Genomic DNA, 21,915 nt, shown 5'->3' on the forward strand with positions numbered 1-21,915 from the left:
TCATTTGTAACTTTTCAGTCAAGCACATGTCCTTTGTTCTCATTTGAGCGGGAGAGCTAGGGTTATTCCAACGTCCTAAGCCAGTGGTCTGGGTTGTGGAGGTGACAACATCTGCAGGGGGTCGGAGCCCAGAGTTTGAAAACTTAGCATGTAAACATTGACTGGCTGTTTCCTTTTGATCGTAATGTAGCAGAGAGGTGATAACAGGAGGAAAACTGTTCTTGGATTCTCCTGTTCTTTTGTTCGGACAGGAAGAGGGAGAAGATCCCCCTGTGGGAACGTTTGCACTTCACAGTAGGCGACAGACTCCCCGACTCCACTGGCTGGTGAACTAGTGTGCTAAGTCACAGATCAACTTGGGGGTTTACTTCCCTACACAAGTGTTCTTTTCAGCTTGTCCTGTCAACGCTGTGTTTAAAACCTGTTACACCATTTACTCACACCATGTACTATATTATTATATTAATAACTTTTATTATTAGAGCAAACAGAACACATGAGGTTTGACATTGATGAACACTCATAGACTCTGTGTTTTATCTGTAGTTTCCCTGTATGGGGCCATTATTGTAACAAAACTATGTGTGTGTGTGTGTGTGTGTGTAACACAATCCATGTGTAGAATTAGGATTTATTAACATAGTTGTCTCTGTGTAATTCAAACTGTGTGTCTGTAATCACATCTGTATGTGTGTGTCATCAAACCAGGACATTCTATTGGCTGTCTCTGTACATGTGACTTTTGGAACACATTTGGAGAATAGCCAACTTTGAACTTGTAACTCCTGTAATACCACTAGAAACCAGCAGTTGTCGCTGGTACCAAGTGACTGACCCTCCAATTGGAGGCATATATTTATATACCTATGTCATATAACATATAATATAACTTATAACATATCACTTATTAATAAAATGCGTTTATAACCAAACCACCTCAAACAACACAGAAGAAGAAGAAGAGGAAACTACCACTAAATAAATCAGAAGAAGAAGAACAGGGGAAATGAACGCTGTGTACATGCACCAATACTTTATTTATCTTAACAAAGAGATCAATAATGCTGATCAGTTAAGATGCGTCTCTATGGATACTAGATGATGACAGAGATCTTCATTATAACGTCTGTAGTTGACGACAACATCACGTTCACTTGATAAATCGTTGCCTCGGCTCCTTGCGACAGTGAGACATATAATAATAATAATAATAAAAATATTAATAACATATATTCCAACAAAAACAGAACAGACAAACACATACGACACCAATTCATGTACTGTTTGTTCTTTGGTTATTTATGTATTTATTTAGTGTAGGAAGAGGACCAGAGATAAACACTGATTTAACACGTCTTTAAAACGTTAAAGAGAAGGTTAAACTCACTCATGGTTCACATCTATTCACGTTGTTTGTTTCTACATGTAACACTATTTTAGTAACAGTTGGTGGCAGCGTGGGTAACATTTGGTTAAGTTTGTCTCAGATAGTGTGAACTGTAGCACCTGGAATACAGTGTGTGATGACACTAAATAATCTGGTGTTCCTAGTTATTGAATCACCAATAATGAGTGACTAGGAATGTGTGTGAACCTGTTACACTGACCAGGAACATCTGATGGTGAGAGGGTCACTGATCGCTGATGGGGACCCTCCATCGTCCGGGTTGGCCGGTGTGGAAGCAGTGTTTGTTGATGGCTGTAGGGCTGTACGTGGAACCAGAGTGTCTCTGTACTGCTGCTCTGAGAAGTTTTAGACAGGCTATGGAGGATTTGGACTGATGGGATTCAGTCCCTGTAGTGGTGGAGGCGTTTTCCTGGTGGTTGTTTCAGTCGCTCAATTGGACTGAGTCTGTCTTTATTTTAGTATGAGAGGGCTTCAAAACTATTATGGAGAGTAAGCAGAGGAGGGACAATACAAATAAATAATTTCACAGTATTTTCCACCTTTAATGTGACCTATAACCTGCACAATGCAATTGAAAAACAAACTGAAACATTTCAGGGAGATGAAGTAAAAATTTAAAAAAAACTGAGAGAATGAGCTTGTTAAAGTGTCCACACCCTCTTATACAGACCCTTTATTAAAAAAAATTGAATATCATGGAAAAGTTGTTTTTAAATTCCATAATTTCATTCAAAAAGTTAAACTTTCATAGATTTTAGAATCAGGGTTCACAGTTTAAACAATTTCAAGTATTTATTTGTTTATTTTTATTCCAATGAAATGCTAAGAGCCCACACATGTCAACCTAGAGCACCTTGCTAGGCTGCACAGTGACACACATGCTGGTTTGGCCATGTCCTCACCTACCTCCTGACCATCTGACGAAAGCCATTCCCCAGTTTGACCCAAGGGCAGCAGGTTGGAGACAACCAGGAGGCAAGCCCCGCCCACAATGGGTCAATATCATAGCAGGCGATCTCAGACAACACACACTTGTTGTGGAGGATGCAGATCTGCTGGTACGGGACTGCCAGCTTTAGAAGAAATTGGTTCACCTGGACCGCCCTCACCGCAGGAGCCTTAGTTAATTAGTTTTGTATGTGTATGGTGTTTTCATAATTATTTATTATTTTTGTATTTATATTGTGTTTTAAATGTTTGTCCTATTTAGTGTGGTGTGTTAAAAGCCAGAAAGAAAAGTGGCCCATTGAGAGTGGTAAGCACCCTCAATTAAAAAAAAAAAATCAGTTTTGATGGACTATGTTTGTTATTTGAAGTGGTGTTGATGTAAATCTCAGCAAACAGTGGAAGGTGAAAGAGAAAAGGCTTTGACGGAATGGTCTCCAGTGTGTAGGTGAGTCTTAGATACTGTGTGATCTTCAGATTTATGAAGACTTGAAGACAAATAAAGCCTCAGTCCAACAGACTTGTTCTCCTGTTCAGTGGAAACATGCTGAGATGTTCCACACGTGAGCTGAGCTCCAAAGGCTGCCTCAAACTCACTGCACTGTGGCTCTGCAGGACATCACCCACTGTTACTGATGTTCACATGATGTTAGCAGAGCTTCCTGTGCATTCCTCCAGCTGCTCCTCAACATGTCTGAGTGTCTGTGTCTTCTCCACAGCAGCTTGGAGGGTGTGGATGGTTCCTCTGGAGCTGAGCCTGACTCCATCTTTACGGTGTGTACGTCTACAAAGACACTAAACCTGTGTCAGCCTGTGATCAAACCACTGTACACACACACACACACGCACGCACGCACGCACGCACACACACACACACACACACACACACACACAGATGATTGGAGCAGACCTTCACTCATCACCTTTAATGTGTTTGTGTTCCAGCGACTGGAGGACAACATCATCAGCTTTGTTAAGGCTGAACTCAAACACATGCAGAAGATTGTGGATGGAGATGATCCAGAGTGCTCAGAGAGTCAGATGGAGGGTGAAGATGAGGAGCAGAGGAGGAGCAGGGAGGCCTTTCTGAACATCACACTGTATTTTCTGAAGAGGATGAAGCAGGAGGAGCTGGCTGAGCGTCTGCAGAGCAGTAAGAGCATGTGAACATCTTCACAGTGAAGAACATCACATGAAGGACACAAAGCTGGCTTTTCTTTTTGAAAACACAATTCAATCAGTCACATTAAATCTGAGGAACCATCCAGACTGAGAACATCACACACTTTGATCTCCAATATTCAAACCTGCTCTGACTTCTCCATTCTAACAATAAGTTTGTTTTCATTCAGGAACAAAGGCTCATCGATACCAACGTGAGCTGAAGTCCAAGCTGAAGAAGAAGCTCCAGTGTGTGTCTGAGGGCGTGGCTAAAGCAGGAAGTCCAACCCTCCTGAAGGAGATCTTCACAGAGCTCTACATCACAGAGGGAGGGGGAGGAGAGGTCAACCAGGAACATGAGGTCATACAGATAGAAACAGCATCCAGGAGATCAGACACAGCAGAAAGAGCCATCACACTAGAAAAGCTCTTTAAAGCCCCTCCTGGAAGACCTCGACCAATCAGGACAGTGATGACAAAGGGCGTGGCTGGCATTGGGAAAACACTCTTAACACACAAGTTCACTGTGGACTGGGCTGAAGACAAAGCCCAGAAGGAGTTCCACTACACATTCCCACTGACCTTCAGAGAGCTGAACGTGCTGAGGGGGAGGAGCTTCAGCTTGGTGGGACTTGTTGATCACTTCTTCTCTGGAAGCAAAGAAGCAGGAATCTGCAGCTTCCAGGACTTCCTGGTTTTGTTCATCTTGGATGGTCTGGATGAGTGTCGGCTCCCTCTGGACTTCCTCAGCACTCAGACCCTGACTGATGTCTCAGAGTCCACCTCAGTGGAGGTTCTGCTGATAAACCTCATCAGAGGAGAACTGCTTCCATCAGCCCGCCTCTGGATAACCACACGACCTGCAGCAGCCAATCAGATCCCTCCTGAGTTTGTGGACATGGTGACCGAGGTCAGAGGGTTTACGGACCGTCAGAAGGAGGAGTACTTCAGGAAGCGGTCCACAGATGAGGAGAAGGTCAGCAGGATCATGTCACACATCAGGACATGTCGTAGCCTCCACATCATGTGCCACATCCCGCTCTTCTGCTGGATCACTGCTACAGTTCTGGAGGACATGTTGAAGAGCAGAGAGAAGGGAGAGCTGCCCAGGACTCTGACTCAGATCTACAGTTACTATGTGGTCCTTCAGAACAAAGTCAAGATGGTGAAGTTTGATGGAGGAGCTGCCACAGATCAACACTGGAGTCCACAGAACAGGGAGATGATAGAGTCTCTGGGAAAACTGGCTTTTGAGCAGCTGCAGAAAGGAAAGCTGATCTTCTATGAGAGTGACCTGACAGAGTGTGGCATGGACCTCAGAGCAGCCTCAGTGTGCTCAGGAGTGTTCACACAGGTCTTCAGAGAGGAGAGCAGCTTGTACCAGGACAAGGTGTTCACCTTCATCCACCTGAGCTTTCAGGAGTTTCTGGCTGCTCTTCATGTCCATCAGACCTTCATCAGCTCTAAAGTCAACCTGCTGGAACATCAACTACTGAAGACGAAGAAGAAGAAGAACAAGATCAAGATATTCACATCTAAAAAAAAAACTCTGAACCTTCTCCATAGTGGATATGAGCCTGACTTAAGCCTTCTCCACAAGAGCGCTGTAGACGAGGCCTTACGGAGTCCAAACGGACACTTGGACTTGTTCCTTCGCTTCTTGCTGGGTCTTTCACTGCCGACCAATCAAAAGCTCCTACAAGGCCTGCTGACACAGACAGGAAGTGACTCACAGACCAATCAGAGAACAGTTAAATACATCAAGGAGAAGCTGAGTGAGAGTTTGTCCACAGAGAGAAGCATCAACCTGTTCCACTGTCTGAATGAAGTGAATGATCACTCTCTGCTGGAGGAGATCCAACAATCCATGAGATCAGGACGTCTCTCCACAGAGAAACTGTCTCCTGCTCAGTGGTCAGCTCTGGTCTTCATCTTACTGTCATCACAAGAACATCTGGAAGTCTTTGACCTGAAGAGTTTTTCTCCTTCAGAGGAAGCTTTTCTGAAGCTGCTCCCAGTGATCAAAGCCTCCAAGAAAGCTGAGTATGTGACTTTAGAAGAACATGTCTTTAATTCTCTCACAGACAAACATCTATAAGGTTTCTCTGATTCTTCATCAGGTTGAGTTTCTGTGGTCTCTCAGAGAGAAGCTGTGCAGCTCTGTCCTCAGTCCTCAGCTCTCAGTCCTCCCGTGTGAAACATCTGGACCTGAGTAACAATGATCTGCAGGATTCAGGAGTGAAGCTGCTGTGTGAAGGACTGAAGAGTCCTCACTGTAAACTGGACTATCTCAGGTCAGTGGATCACATGTTCCATCAACATTGTCCTGTTCCTCATCTCCTCACTTGTTTCCTGAGTTGTGGATGTTTTTCTGAATCCAGTCTGTCAGGTTGTGTCATCACAGAGGTGGGCGGGGCTTCTCTGGCAGCAGCTTTGAGCTCCAACTCCTCCAGTGTGAGAGAGCTGGACCTGAGCTACAACCATCCAGGAGACTCAGCAGTGAAGCTGCTCTCTCAGAGACTGAACACTCTGAGGTGAGACACATCACAGCAGCTCATCACATGTTCACATCAATCCCCATCACATGTGTGACAGAGAGCTGTATCAGAGGAATGTGATGAAGGTGTGAGAGGTGGGACACTAAAGGAGGAGGACTGGGACAGGTTAGAGGGATGAAGGACAGAGATAAGAAGGTAGTGAGGAGTGAGGAGAGGCTGATGGAGAACTATGAGGAGCTGATGAAGGAATGAGAGAGAAGATCAGAGGAGGTGGAACCAATCAGTGAGGATTGTGTTCATACAAAATATAAATATATCTTGTGAAATTATGTTTAATCTTTTTTCTGACACAAGTTATCAAGTCAAAAATTAGGGACTGACCAAAATGTAAATTACTGGCCGAAAACTGAAATAAATGATTTTCAGCTCTGAATATTACTAACCACTAAAATCAACATTGCAATTGTATAAATTATTACCAATGTTTCAAATAATCAATCAATTAAAGGTAGGGTAGGGGATTTTTTTCCAGATACAGTTTTTAAGTTTTTGGTTGAAATTTTCTTAATGTTCTGACAGAAATTAAGATCTTATGTTCTCTGAAAAAGGAACAAATAAAATCCATCATCTATAGCAGCTGTAAACCTGTAAAAACTTTGACCAAAGAAAAAAGACGGTTTGTTTTTATTAACCAATCATGTCTCTCTGTGTCCCTGCTCATTCTCCATCCCTCGCGTGCACGAGCCCACACTCATAGCGCGTCATAGGTGACAGACTTAAAACAGAGTTTTTAGTCACGTTTTTTTAACATACAGTATATAATGATAAAGTTTAGTGTTTACTTACTGCTGAATGAGACGACGTAGTTTCTACACAATACAAACGATGAGCTTAGATTCACTTCTGCAGCAGCTGTGCTAATGCATGTGAGTGAGACGGAGCACAGAGGGGAGGGGGGTAAGCTACATTCAAAATCATGCTAGCTTTAGAAAATCACCTACCCTGCCTTTAAAATATGTAAATATTTATTTAGCACTGACATTCCAACAATGCGTAATATAAAATAAAATAATAAAATGTTTAACTTGACCCACTCATACAATTATTAAAACAGAAATATGTATGTTTTTAAAACGTTTTAAATTTATTTCAAACTGTAGACTTATGTTATAAATATCATTGTTTAACAATTGTTAGATTTTCGAGCTAACTCTCGTGTTCAGTACCTGAGATTTCATACAGAGAGACATAGTCAGAGGTTTTACTGAATCAATCAATCAATTTATTAGAGATTGTTACGGCAAATTTGCGGTTGACCTCATTTGGAGACATGATTTATTGCTCTGGTTGAGTGATGGAGTCCAGGCAAGGCATTGATGATTTTATAAAAAAGGTTTGTTATAAAACTAAATAAAAAGGAGTACAAAGATGGACAAAATTAGTGACCGCCCCGGGCGAACGTCCGATGATCGAGTTCTAACTCATCACGTATATTCCCCCTCAGTCCCCCTCCCTCCTCCCCCCGGGAGATAAAGAGGACAGAGAGGAGGAGGTGTGGGAAGAGGGTGAAAAGAGACAGTTTCTTCTTTAGGTCAAAACAACCAGTTCTCTGGTATCTCCTGATTGTCCTGAGTGTTGGAGGTGTGTGCGTGTATGGTGTTTGTGTGTATGAATGGATGTGTATGTGTGACTATGTGAGTGTGTGTAGGCATGTGACTGTGTGATGCCTCCGTGTCTGAGGGATAAGATTTATTTTGGGAGCTGACCTCGAGAAGAGAGCAGAAAACATGAGACAGCAGAAATGAAAAGTCTCAACTTAAAGCCTTAAAAAGAACAAGGTCTATGAGTAAATATATGAGTAAATATGTTAATTAACATAACTAACAATTTTGCCGTGACAAGATGAACAGAAAATGAATCAACAAGTCATAACAAGTCAATAGAAGAACAGACACTCATCTAAAACACAGCTGTGGTCCTCAGGGTCTGATCACTCCCTGGACCCCAAACATAGATTTATCAGTGTTTTTATATATTTAGAAATCAAATGATCAGCTCCTTGTAATTAGTTAAAGATGTCATTTACTGGTGATTTAAAGCAATACAAGTTATGTTTAAGATTTAATGATTTATTCATTATTATTGATCATTTAGGAGTCGATGGTGTCTGTTTATGTGATTTATTTAGGTATATAGAACATGAGTTGTTTAATGTGTATTAAGTTTAATTTTAGAATATAATTATAATTATTTGTTAATGATTTAGACTTTGTACATTTTGGGTCAAACTGACATTTTAGTGTTAATCTGATTGTCTTGTTTATATCTGATTTGTCTCTTCATTTACGTACATGGTTGTGTTATTTTTAGATTATAAAGGGTTAGGGTTAGGGTATAAAGATATATAATTATAGTATTACACTCAAAAAGAAACAATGTATAATAATCCATTCTAACATTCCCTCTCTTCACACTGTTTAACAGTGACTATATAAAATTATGAATAAGACAAAATATTTAATTCAGACTATGTTTTAATATGTTATATTAATGTTATTTGGAAATTATATCAGGTTACTTAAAGTAAGCTTGTTCATTTATTTCAACGTTATTTTTCCTTTTTTTTTTTTCAAGTTATATTCTTATTTTGTTTACCATTGTTAGAGTGGGTCAAAAACTTTTATTTAGCTTTATTACATTTATTTGGATTTACTGTTAGACTATGTTTTAATATAAGAAAAAAGTTATTAGTAAAACAGAACAGAATACAAACATGATTTGTGTTTAAATTAAATATACATAGTAAAATTGAAATTATCCACTTATATTTATCTGTACAAACAATAACTGAATACATGCTCATTAAAATCAATCTTATAAAACATCACATGATTACAAAAGGTGTTGTAAGAATTATTCAATACAGATTTTATAATTTCTTTATTACATACAACCACATAGTGAGGTGAGTCTATGATTACTATGTAGTGTGTGTGTATTTTATTTTAATATCACTTCTCTTTCCATGTGAATGTGAAAACCCACAGCAGGAACCTTAACTGATTGATTGATTGATTCTTATTTCTTAGTGAGGAAAAATACATTCACGGTCCTGCCTGCCCACAGCGACCAATCAGGAAATGACTTTCAGAAATTATTATCAATCTTTATAAAGTTTATATGGAAGCTTTTGAAGCACAAACAACAAAAACACGTGATCACCCTCTAATATAAACTGTGCAGAAATAATATATCATTATAATATAGAAACGTTTGTTGAATAAAATTCAATTAAAGCACAGTGATATCGCTTACTCATTTAAATTACAATTATATGAATCCATATTAGTTAATTAGTGTTATTCTATCAGCTGTTCTATTTCCTAACTGAGCAGGTGGTTTGTTTCAGATTATTTTAATTTATATTTAAAGTCATTTATCATTGCCCTCTCTTGTAACTTATTATATTTATTAGAAATAAATAAATCATAATTAAAGTTTAACATAGACTAAATCAAATACTTATCCAATGGTTTCTGTTCTCAGCTGGTGATGTCTGTATCCTGTGAACAAAAAACTACAACATTTATGTACATTTCAAAGGTTGATTATGATTTTTTAAAAATATTTCAAGTTATAATTTCTATCTAATTCTATCCATGTCTACATATTTATTTATCTATCTGAGGATATAAATACACATAAGGGTTTTAGTTGTGAGATTTTTAGAACATAAATAGAGGAAAATTATTATTATTATTATTATTATTATTATTATTATTATTATTATTATTATTATTATTATAATAATTATTATTTTATTATTAATTTTATTAATAATAAAAAAGTAAGAAAATAACCCAAAGAACTGAAAAGTAAATCAAATCATTAGAATAAAACAGTAATTAGAACAAAACAGAAATGTAACCAGGTGTTATGTTAATTCATGCCTCTACTAATATTTATATAGATTACAAGGGAACAGATTTTTGATCGTATTTATGTCTTTATTATCTCTCTAAAGAGTCCTAGTTAAATCTATAGACCACGTACCATGTACAGTTCAGCCCCCCCACCTTTGATTAGACGTTTTAGGTGGTGAGGTTGTTTTTATAACCTCAGGTGATCAGCCACTGCTCTGCATTCTGGGCCAGGGTCTATACAGTAAATATGATTCTTCAATATATGAAATAATGTTATCCATGTCTGTTATTAAGATCATTAGTTCATTTACCTTTTAACTAAAAATATGACTTTTATTCAAGCTACAACTGTAAAGTGTTGGGGAGTGTTACAAAAAAAATAAAGTCAATCAACTCTATTCATCAAGAGAAAGAAAACAGTATGAAATCTATAAATATGATATCCAGAAGTTATTCTAATTGTCATTTCAAAAATATCAACGTATGACCAACAAGGAAAAGTTTTTAGTAATTCCTTAAAAAAAGAGATCCTAACCCATCTTAAAATATAAATATTTAAAGAATTAAACAAAAACTGGTATGTGTGTAAGTCTGTATGTATGTGTGTATGTATATATGTGTGCAAACAGCTATCCTTCTATCACATGATCACTCACTCAAAGACACGCCCTGGTACATTTTTCACTCACAACACATTTCTCTCAGTTATACATAAAGTGTCATCATCCATCAATCAATCACTCTATGATAAATACATACATGAACTTCTGAGTTAATGTGAAGACATAATAAAGCTTATATAAGAATACTAGTATAATTTCTAGGTGAAAAAAGTGTAGATATTAAAAGTTACAGGAGGGGGGTGTCTCGTGCCGGTGCGTGGGTCGTCGGGGATCACCTCCGTGGGGGGGGGGGCTCTATTGGCGCCATTGGTGTGGGGGGGCGGTTCCGGGCTGGGGGTGCTTCGGTACTCTGGCTTGCCGGTCCGTGGCTATCGGGATGGCCCTGCTTGGCGGTGGATGGCGTCCTCTCTCGTCGGGGGGGCCGGGGCCACCTCCCGGTGGAGAGTGTTGTATCGTGGCGCCGGGTGGGCCTTTGCTGGCCCTGTTGCGGGCACGGGCCTCCCCCCTGCTCGGCCGCTCCCCTTGGCGGCGGGGTGGCGTTGCTCCGGGCCGGCGGGCGGCGGGGGTCGCCCCCTGGGGCGCCGGGGGATGGGGTTGGTGCCTGGCTGGGCCCGGGGGTGGGAGGTGTCGCCGTGCTCCGCAGGGCCGGCGTGGTCTGGGGGGTGCCGTGGGGAGGGGTCTCCGGCTGTGCTGCTCCGGGGCCCGCAGTGCCACTTGCCCGTCTGCGCCATCTACCCTCTCGCGTGGCCCGCCATGCGGACGGGCCCGGCTCACACTGGACAGGCCTCCTACATGTTCAGTTCACCCCACTCCCAGCTGGTCTGGCTCACTCACAAAATGCACCACACACCCATACCCAACCCTTGGGGGGCTGGATGGTGGGGCTGGGGGTGGAGGGGGCCGCCACCTGTGTTATTATGTAGTGGCGTGGGGGCGGCCCTCCCACCTCTAGTTGCCCTACTAATCCCTCCAATTTTAATCGCATCTCAACATGCCACCCCCCGGAGGGTGCATCATCATTTACACCCTCCGGCCTATTACACCACATACACATAAATCCACAGAGGCTGGATGGGGAGCACCGCTCCCCTCCATCCCCCTTCTTTTAATTACACCCCATACATTCACCAAACACACACATTCACACAGGGGATCGGGAAGTGCCTCTCCATTGGGGATTGGAGAGGCACCATAACAGGGTGGTGGGTTGGTACACATATATTTGGGCCTCTCCGATGGGGGCCTGGCCCCTCTGTTGGTGGCTGGGCCACTGCATAGAGTAAAAGTACATCAGGATGGTGCGGTCGGGCGTGGCGGTGGGTCTCGGGGGGGGCTTTGCCGGGGTCTCTCCTTGCGGGGTCTTTCCGGGCGGTATCAGCCTGGTGGGGCGCGGGGGTGCCTCTCCCCCTTGGGTGTGGCTCGGTGCTTGTTTCGTCTCCTGGTGGCCTTGGGGGCGGGCCCCGCGGTGTGCGGGCCCGGGGCGGCCTGCCTTGCCGGTTTGGGGGGTGGGTGTACTGGGGGGGTGCTGGTGTCCTCACCGGGGTTGGGGCAGGGTTGTTTGGCGCCTCGGGATGATGCTGTTTACTGGGGGGGCGGCGCTAGCTGTTCCGGTGGTTGAGGTTGCTTTCGGCCGCCTGGTGGGTATGTCCTGCCATCTGCGGACTAGTGGGTGGGTGGGTGGGTCCGGGGCATCTTTGGCTGGGGGCTGCTGTCCCGCGCTGGATGTGTGCCGTTGGGGTGCCTCCGTCCCCGCGGTGGGGGTCGCCGGTTGCTCGCGGGCCCGCGGGCGGCCCTGCCCCGTGGCTTGCGCTCTCCGGGGGGCGGCGGGCCCGGGGCTGCTGGCCTTGTGCCGTCTGGGGCTGTGCGGTCCTGCTGGGCTGGGGTGGGGGGCGCGTCCCGGGGGGCTTGGCCCGGGGGCTTGCCCTTGGGGGGTCCTGGTCCCAGGGGGTGCTCCTGGGGCCCGGGGTGCTTGGCCGGCTGGCCGGGCCGGTCCTGGCGGGGGTCTTCCGGGGCGGGTGGCGCGTGCCGCGCCCTTGCATACCCTCTGGTGCGGCCCCTGCTTGGGCAAATCCCCGTGAGGCAGGGTGTCGGGGCCACAATAGGGGGCCACATCCCGGCGGGGCGGTCTGGCTTGGCCTCTGGAGGGGGCCCTGGCTTTAAAGAACTGAAGCTCGTGGCGCGGGCGGCATCAGCATCTGGGGCGCCCGGGGGAGCTAGGTTGGGGTGCCTGGGGACCGGCGGGGGGACTCCCAGCGGCCCCCTGGTGCCTTATGCGGCTTGGGGTGTGGTCGTCCTCCCTGGGTGGGCTGCTCCTGGTGCTGCATCCGTTCCGGGTCCTCTTGGCCTGGGGTCGGGTCCCTGCTGGCTCTGGGCTCGCCGGGGGGTGCCTGCCGGCTGCCCATTCGGCGTGGCTCTGGTCGTCTGCTGGGCGTGGGCTTCGGCTCCTCCGCTGGGGTCTCGGGCGGGGAGTTCTCTGGGCCCTCCCCTCGGGGGGCTGGGTGTGTGGGTGGTGGTGGGGGTGGGGGGCTGGGGGGCCTGGGGGTTGGGGGTTGGGATCGGTGGCGTGGTGCGCTGGGTCCTTGGCTCCTTGGGGCCTTCTCGGGTGTGTATGGGGGGGCAATGGCTGCCTCTCGGCTTGCGATCTTGGGGGTGTTCGGGGGGCTGCTTGGCCGTGGGGTGGTCGCCGGGGGCCCCTACATTTCCCGCTCTTTCTGCTGGCCCGACTGCTTCTTCGGGCCCGGGGGCGGCCCATGGGTTTTGCAGTAGCGGTTCTTGGAATCACATTTGTCATGGACGCACCGGCTTCGGGCTGTGGGATAACACTCTGGGCTCAACCATAGACACATTGTTCCCAAATACCTGTTTTATGGAATTTTCACTCACTTCCTCCTCTGCTCACAGCCACCACCATTATTCCTAAACCGCACACTGGTTACCAAACTGGCTTGATAACACAACAATAAGCACAATATACACAACCACAATTTCACATCGCATCACTTGTAACTTATTGACTATTCCCCACCCATTTGTTTTCCTATCTTGTATCCCTCCTCCCTGTTAACTCCCCCCCCACCCCCCTCACCCTGGTGTAACACTGCCCTCTCTTTTTTACATCCTCCCTTTAATAAAGTATTCACCCTTCCCTAGGGAGGGCTGGTGATGGTCACAATTATGCAATGAAATAAATTCATTTATTTAATTGCAATAATAAAATATGCATTGCTGTTAAAAGATTGCACTTCTTGTAGTGTTAACCTTCAACAGCATGTGCAGACAAGGAAAAAAAAAAAAAAAAAAAAAAAAGTTACTGGAGGGGCCCAACAAGATGGTTTGTACCCAGGGCCCAAAATGTGGTGCTACGCCCCTGGTGCACACTCACAGCCAGGGTCTGTAACGCACAGACATCATCAGTTCTCAGATGAATATATGCACTATTAGCTAAACTTCACAATAACACTATAACAATGCAATAGATTAGATCAGCTGACATGAACCTGAGTCACTGCACCATCTATGTTTATGTCACGTGACTCCAAAATCCTTTTATGCACACCACAAGGAAATAATCTGACTATTTAAACGTTATTTAACAACTCTCCACATCCATTACACACAGAACACACAATCATAATAACACACTCCATCTCCATCACCACCACCTTGTAAAAATACTGTAGTGTGACGTTAAACTGTATGAATAGATATGAAAGTGTACGGTGGCACCATGCTCTTACTTTGAGCTGCAGGGAGGGTTGCCATGGTTACAGGTGTCCAGATGTGGAGGTGTGCTCTGGGGGAGTGGAGATAAAGTCTCTCATGAGGGGACGAATGTCCACAGAGTTCAGAATCTGTGTGTGGGCGTGTATCAGAGAAAGGTGTGTGAGTCTTTTCTGGGTCATGGTGCTGCGTACCCATGTCTTCAAAAGTCAATGTGAACCTGTGTTGATTAGGCCTAAAAATAATTACATTCAAATACAAAATACACGTAATAGCCTACGTGTGTCAAAATCATTTCCCTAAATATTCATAAGGAATTTATAAATTGTGCTAAATGTTTTTCATAGGTTACATTTAAACGCCTACATTCTGAGCACCCCCAGCACCCCTACTTCCTGTAGCCCTGCTGAATTCAGTCAGTTTTCTTCACAAAAACTCCATTGTGTTCAAGGCATATGGTTGGTGTTAAGTCTAGAGATGCTGCTGGAGATGGGAGGGCTTTATGGCGCTGTTAGCAAGCAGCTAGCCACATAAAAAGCACTGCGCTAACGGTGGGTCCTGTGAAGTGCAGGTGAAGCCCATCCCAACGTACTCTTCACAGAACTGTCTGGATTTCTGTGATTCAGCTTTTTTCTTCTGCATCTTTAGCCAAAAGCACTTTTTGACCTTTATCATTTTTGTTCATGTTATGATCACCATCATTATCATCATCATTTTTAACAGAAAATACATATTTTAAAATCTACATATTTTTCATGCTTTTATTTGTACATTTTATACACTCTTACTCTTTCACGCACCCCTCCAGTGCTGTTGTGTACCTCTCGGGGTACACGTACTCCCATTTGACAAACCCTGATTTAAATGACATGAAGATTTTTGTCGACTAAATCTGTTACAGATATAATCTACTAAAACATGAAGCATTAGAGTTTATTTATTTTTAAATATTCAGTTACTGTTGATCAACCTGATATATGATCGTATTAATGTTTGTAAACACAGACAGATTAGATGTGATTAATATGTTAATATTAATCAGGGTCTACATTGTGTATGTACTGTATGTGTGTATGTATATATGTGTGTATGTATGTGTGTATGTATATATGTGTGCAAACAGCTATCCTTCTATCACATGATCACTCACTCAAAGACACGCCCTGGTACATTTTTCACTCACAACACGTTTCTCTCAGTTATACATAAAGTGTCATCATCCATCAATCAATCACTCTATGACACGCCCACTAGCACACTCACACTCACAACACGTTTCTCCCATACATACAGCATGACATCATCCTTATTCATTCACCCACACATACATACATATCTGTGTGTGTGTGTGTGTGTGTGTGTGTGTGTGTGTGTGTGTGTGTGTGTGTGTGTGTGTGTGTGTGTGTGTGTGTGTGTGTGTGTGTGTGTGTGTGTGTGTGTGTGTGTGTGTGTGTGTGTGTGTGTGTGTGTGTGTGTGTGTGTGTGTGTGTGTGTGTGTGTGTGTGTGTGTGTGCGTGCGTGCGCGTGCGCGTGTGTTGTTTCCATAATATCTTATTTAATCAATGTTTATATGTTGTAATTATTCTGTTGTGTAAGTGTTTATTTTCTAGGTCAAACAATGTTATTTTTATATTCTTTCTGTATCAGTTGTGAACAAGTTGTGTTGTGTGTTATCTAATGTTCTTTCTACCAGTTCACTGCAGTTCACACAAGATATAGTTTCATAATCATTCATTTCATTCATGTCAAAAAGAGGAGAAATTCATTTCTGGTTTATCTATTAAAGCTGTTTTAATTTAATATATGTTGATTTGGACATTTCTGATTTAAGATCAGAAAAACATTTGTTTGATGTGTGTTTTGTTTCTATGTTTATTATTATTAAATAATGTAATAATGTGAAAGTTGTGACTTTTTAGGACATTAGTGATTTTAAATGAAATATTCAAAATCAAACTAAAACATAAATATTGTTGTGGTTCCTATTTTTTTCTTAGTCTTTATATATTTTAGGTTTAAAAATAAAATAATTACTGGTTTATGGAGGAGATGTTTTTATGTGAAACATTTCAAATCTAACTTTGAAACAAAGGCTGAACTTTTATTAAAAAGTTTTTCAACCAAAATGTATTTTAGTTTATTTTCCTAATTTGATATTACAATTTAAGTTTTTTAGTTTGTTCAATAATTAGTATTTAATCTTATTTCATTAATGTTTTTGTTTTTTAATTAAACATGAGACAAATTACAGAATTATTAGCGTTATCTATAAAACCTTATGGGATTGAACATATAGTTTTGATTTAATGATTTCTAAACTGATGTGTTTCATGTTAACATACACCAACATATTTTAGCAGCATCAGCATTATTGTTTTCTGTGACGTGTCCTTCAGTCTTTACTTGTTTTATCAGGAGGGAATGATTAGAACACTTTAGTTTAGTCTTTTCCCAGCAGCAGAGTTTTTTCAGAGTGTTTCCTTTTGAGGGAGAGTTCATTCTGTATTTGTCCATAGTATCCATAGCAACAGTCATCTACCAATCACTAACAGCCACTGGTAGATGACATGTCCAGATTATTATTATTATAATTATTATTATTATTATTATTATTATTTCGATGTCATGTTCTCGTAGGAAACAGTTTGTTTTTTCTTCTGAGTTTAACATAATCAAAACTATCTGGATGGAGCCATTTTGTGTCTATAAGTTTTTATAATGTGTGTTTGGCTATTTTCAAAAAACAAAGTTGTCCTGATTTTTTATTTTATTTTATTATTACCCAAGAGGTTTTTGGTAAATTGTCATTATAACAAAAGTATTTTGTGTTGTCATATTTGGTGCCTTTGGAGATCAACTTATTTATTTATTTATTGACTTATTTAAGTATTTGTTTACTTATTTATTTCTTTATTTAATTCATTCATTTTTATATTTATTTGTGTCTCAGTCTTCATTTATTCATTTAATTCATTTTTAGTCTATTCTAGTTGTAAAAGTTAAAGTAGTAAAATATATTTAAACTAAAGTATTTTATAATTATTATTTCTAGTGTTAATTATTTGTGTAAAGTTGTTCAGCTAATGTTCAAATCTATGTTTCTTTTTATTTAATTTTTTTTTCATGTGTGTGTTTATGTGTAGATATATATGTATGAGTGTATATGTATTTTATCAATCTCTATTTATCAGTTATATATGGGTGTGTAATTATATGTGTTAGTGTATATATATGTACATTTATGTGAATGTTGTGAATGTTGAAGTTTTAGATACAAAGTCATAAATATATTTTATCAAGATTATTGTTATTATTTATTAAAGAGAAGTGTTGAGAGGTTAGTAAATTATATTTCTGTGAATATGTATTGATGTCTTATGTTTAATTTTCCTTTTTATTATGTTTTTGAAATAATCGCTATATACAGTCAATCAATAGGTTTATTTATTCATTTATTTATCATTGTAATGTATTAGAATTCATAAGACAAATGTATTTCTAAAGGGATAATTATGATTTAGTGTGTGATATTATCCACATTCAAAAACTAAAAAGAATAAAAATATGTACAACTACCAAACTTATTTAAACTGCAAAGGACCAAATAGTGTAAATATACATATATATAATAGTGTATAGTTAAGATCAGAGGAGGTGGAACCAATCAGTGAGGATGAAGAGAGGAACACTTTGAAGGAGATGAAGAAGGTGAAGCTGTTGAAGACAAACCAGTAGAAACATGGAGAGCTTGATGGAGATGGCATCAGGTTTCTGAGCAGCACTTTGGACTCTTTAGGTGTGTAAATCACTGCCTGTGTTTGCTCCTGCAGGGCAGACCATGGAGGAGAGCAGAGGATCAAAGCTGGTGTGAGGAAGTGTAAGTGTGTGTGTGTGTTCATTCAAAGTGTCCTCATGAAGCTCTGAGTGAATGAACATGTCAGTGATACAGAGACAATGAAGCATCACATGATCAACTGTTGTTTCTTTGTGTCTCATCAGATTTCTGTCACATTCACCTCGACACAAACTCCATCAACAGAAACCTCAGACTGTCTGACAACAACAGGATGGTGACATGTGTGATGGAGGAGGAGCTTTATCCTGATCATCAGGACAGATTTTATCACTATCAGGTTCTGTGTAGTACTGGTCTGACTGGTCACTGTTACTGGGAGGTGGAGTGGAATGGAAATGTTTCTATAGCAGTGAGTTACAGAGGAATCAGTAGAAAAGGAAAGATTAATGATTGTTGGTTTGGATTTAATAATCAGTCCTGGAGTCTGAGATGTAACAGAGGTTTTTACATCTTCAGACACAATAACATAGAAACACGTACCTCCTGTCCCTGTGGTTCCTCTGGTAGAGTAGGAGTGTATGTGGACTGTCCTGATGGACGTCTGTCCTTCTATGAAGTCTCCTCTGACTCTATGACACTCATCCACACCGTCTGTACCTCCTTCACTGACACTCTGTATCCTGGGTTTGGGTTTTGGTTCATTGGTTCCTCAGTGTCTCTGAGTCCTCTGTAAGACAGACAGACAGACAGACAGACACAGCTACATAGACAGACAGACACTAAGACAAAGAGACAGACAGGCAGACAGACACACTGACAGACAAACACACAGACAGACAGGCAGACGGACAGACTGAAAAACAGACACACACAGCTACACAGACAGACAGGAGAACAAACACACATACAGAAAGACAGACAGACAGACACACACAGCTACACAGACAGACAGACACACTGACAGACACTTAGACAGACACACAGAGAGACAGACACATAGACTGACAGACAGACAGACAGACACGCAAACAGACAGACAGGCAGACAAACACACACACACACACACACACACACAGACAGACAGACAGACAGCTACACAGACAGACAGACACTAAGACAAAGAGACAGACACGCAGACAGACAGACAGACACACACAGAATGACAGACACAGACACACAGCTACACAGACACACACGCACAGACAGGCAGGCAGAAACATAGACAGACAGACACATAGACTGACAGACAGACAAACATGCAGACAGACAGACAGACAAACACACACTAACACACACATAGACAGACAGACAGACACAGCTACACAGACACACCGACAGACAGACAGACACAGCTACACAGACAGACACGCAGACAATCACACACACACCTACAGACAGTCAGGCACAAAGACAGACAGACACACACTGACAGACAGACTCTTAGACAAACAGACACACAGACAGACAGACAGACAGTCAGACAGACAGACACACAGGTAGGCAGACATGCAGACAAACACACACACACACACACACACACACACACACACACACACACACACACACACACACCTACAGACATTCAGACAGACAGACATACACACAGGCAGGCAAACAGACGGACAGACAGACAAACACAGCTACACAGACAGACAGACACACACACCTACAGACAGACATACCTACAGACAGACAGACACACAGCTACACAGACAGACAGACACACAGACAGACAAACACACCTACAGACAGACAGACAGACACACCTACAGACAGACACACACAGCTGCACAAACAGACAGACACGCAGAAAAACACACACACACACACCTACAGACAGTCAAACACAGACAGACAGACACACACACAGGCAGGCAGACAGACAGACAGACAGACAGACAGACAATAAGACACGCAGGCAGACAGACAGACAGCAACACAGACAGACACACACACAGAAAGACAGACACAGACACACATTTACACAGACACACACACAGAGACAGGCAGGCAGAAACATAGACAGACAAACAGACAGACAGGCAGACAGACAGACAGACAATTAGACAGACAAACAGACAGGCAGACACACACATACACAGATAGACAGACACACCAACAGACAGACAGACACACACAGACAGACAGACACAGCCACACAGACAGACAAACACACAGACAAACAGACAGACACATCAACAGACAGACACACACAGCTACACAGACAGACACACCAACAGACAGATACACACACACAGACACACGTACAGACAGACACACAGCTACACAGACAGACAGACACACTGACAGACAGACACAAAACAGACAGCCACACAGACAGAGAGATAGACAGAAGTGTCTCTGAGTCCTCTGTGAGACAGACAGATAAGATGACTGACTTCCTGTTTTTGCTCATCTTGTGGTCAATATTACATGTAAATTTGATGTGAATCCATTGAAAAATAGCAAAGATACATCATTTAGAATGTGACGGTGAAGGATTTTACAGTGACATTATAGGCCCCTCCCACTGATCACAGCCTGTTTTTTCTATCAGGACCTGTTCCCATCTTATAAGATTCATCCAACACTATTTTGAAGTCAACACGACATATCTTCTTTCCGGATGCCTAAAAGTGGAACCCTCTGAGAACACAAAGCATGAGGTCACATCTGTCTCATGTTCTTCTTCTCCACAAAAGTGAAACTGTTCCTAATTCACAAGTTTTATTATGAATGATGATAAATGTGTACAGAATAAAGCAGATGATGTTAGTCCATCACCTGAGGATTATAGAGGGGATACATTTTCTATCAGGCACAGTGAGACAGGCTGAAATCATGTGTATCCTCCTGATAACATGTTCTGGTCCACAGTCCTGTATCACCATGTGTCTGTGTTGAGAATGTCTGAATAAATGCTATGAAGTTATGATGATCAACAGAGGCTGAATAAAAAAATACACCAATATCTAAAGATCAGATCTCCTGTGTAAAGGAAAGTGAGTTACATCAACAACTACTGTGGGCAGTGCTGCAGTAAGTTCATCAGAACATCATTGAGTGAAAAAGGTGGATCTGAGTCTGACAGTGTGTTCAAATGTTCACAGTGGTGTTGATTTTACTGTATCACAAGTTGGACACATTGATCTAAAGACTGAATTACAGCGTGTTTGAGTCTAGAACCCAGAGAGTATTTAGCTAACGTTTAGTTAGCAGGCTGGTCGCCTAGCAACATTACACTTTCATAAAAAAATGAGAATATATGACATTGTCAAGCAGAGCTTTGAATACTATTAACTTTAACACGTAATGTACAGAATATATTATTATTATTATCATCAAATTATATATCATTTAGGTCTCTATTGTGTCTGCTTTATTTGATTTATAAGGTATATATGAATTGTTTAATGTGTATTAAGTTTAATATTTAAAATATGATTATTTTTATTTGTTAACAATTTAGATTTTGTGTATTTTGCTCAAACTGTCTTTTTAGTGTTAATCTACTGTCTGGATTATATCAGTTTTGTCTCTGCTTACATACATGGTTTTGTTGTTAGATTTAGATTAAGATGAAATTAGATGTTCTGAAAACAACATTTAATTATCGTATGTTAAAAAAGAACCATGAAGCAATCTTGAAATTAGTAGTTTTAGACTAAAAACAAGCAATATTGTCTTTTTTTCAAGCTGTAATGTTTAGAACAATTTTCCTAAAATCAGAAATATTCACTTATTTTTGGCCTATTTAGACCTGATTATTGTAAATAAGAAAAATTAGCTTAGTAAATAAAACTTGAAATAGGAACAGCTATTCCAAAAACAAGCACATTTC

At 41.6% G+C, this 21,915-nt stretch overlaps 1 protein-coding gene across 1 annotated transcript; it reads left to right on the forward strand.

Annotated features, from left to right (window-relative positions):
- The first annotated feature begins 1,619 nt into the window (after window positions 1-1,619).
- Window positions 1,620-18,877, forward strand: LOC114459199 (NLR family CARD domain-containing protein 3-like). The gene is made up of 7 exons (XM_028441527.1): window positions 1,620-1,709; window positions 3,308-3,506; window positions 3,706-5,557; window positions 5,635-5,808; window positions 5,896-6,048; window positions 18,109-18,155; window positions 18,278-18,877. The coding sequence occupies exons 1-7, from the start codon at window positions 1,620-1,622 to the stop codon at window positions 18,805-18,807; spliced, it is 3,045 nt and encodes a 1,014-aa protein (XP_028297328.1). The 3' UTR covers window positions 18,808-18,877.
- Window positions 18,878-21,915: the final 3,038 nt, after the last annotated feature.

The sequence above is a fragment of the Gouania willdenowi genome, unplaced genomic scaffold, assembly GCF_900634775.1.
Source record: "Gouania willdenowi unplaced genomic scaffold, fGouWil2.1 scaffold_273_arrow_ctg1, whole genome shotgun sequence".
Lineage (NCBI taxonomy): Eukaryota > Metazoa > Chordata > Actinopteri > Blenniiformes > Gobiesocidae > Gouania > Gouania willdenowi.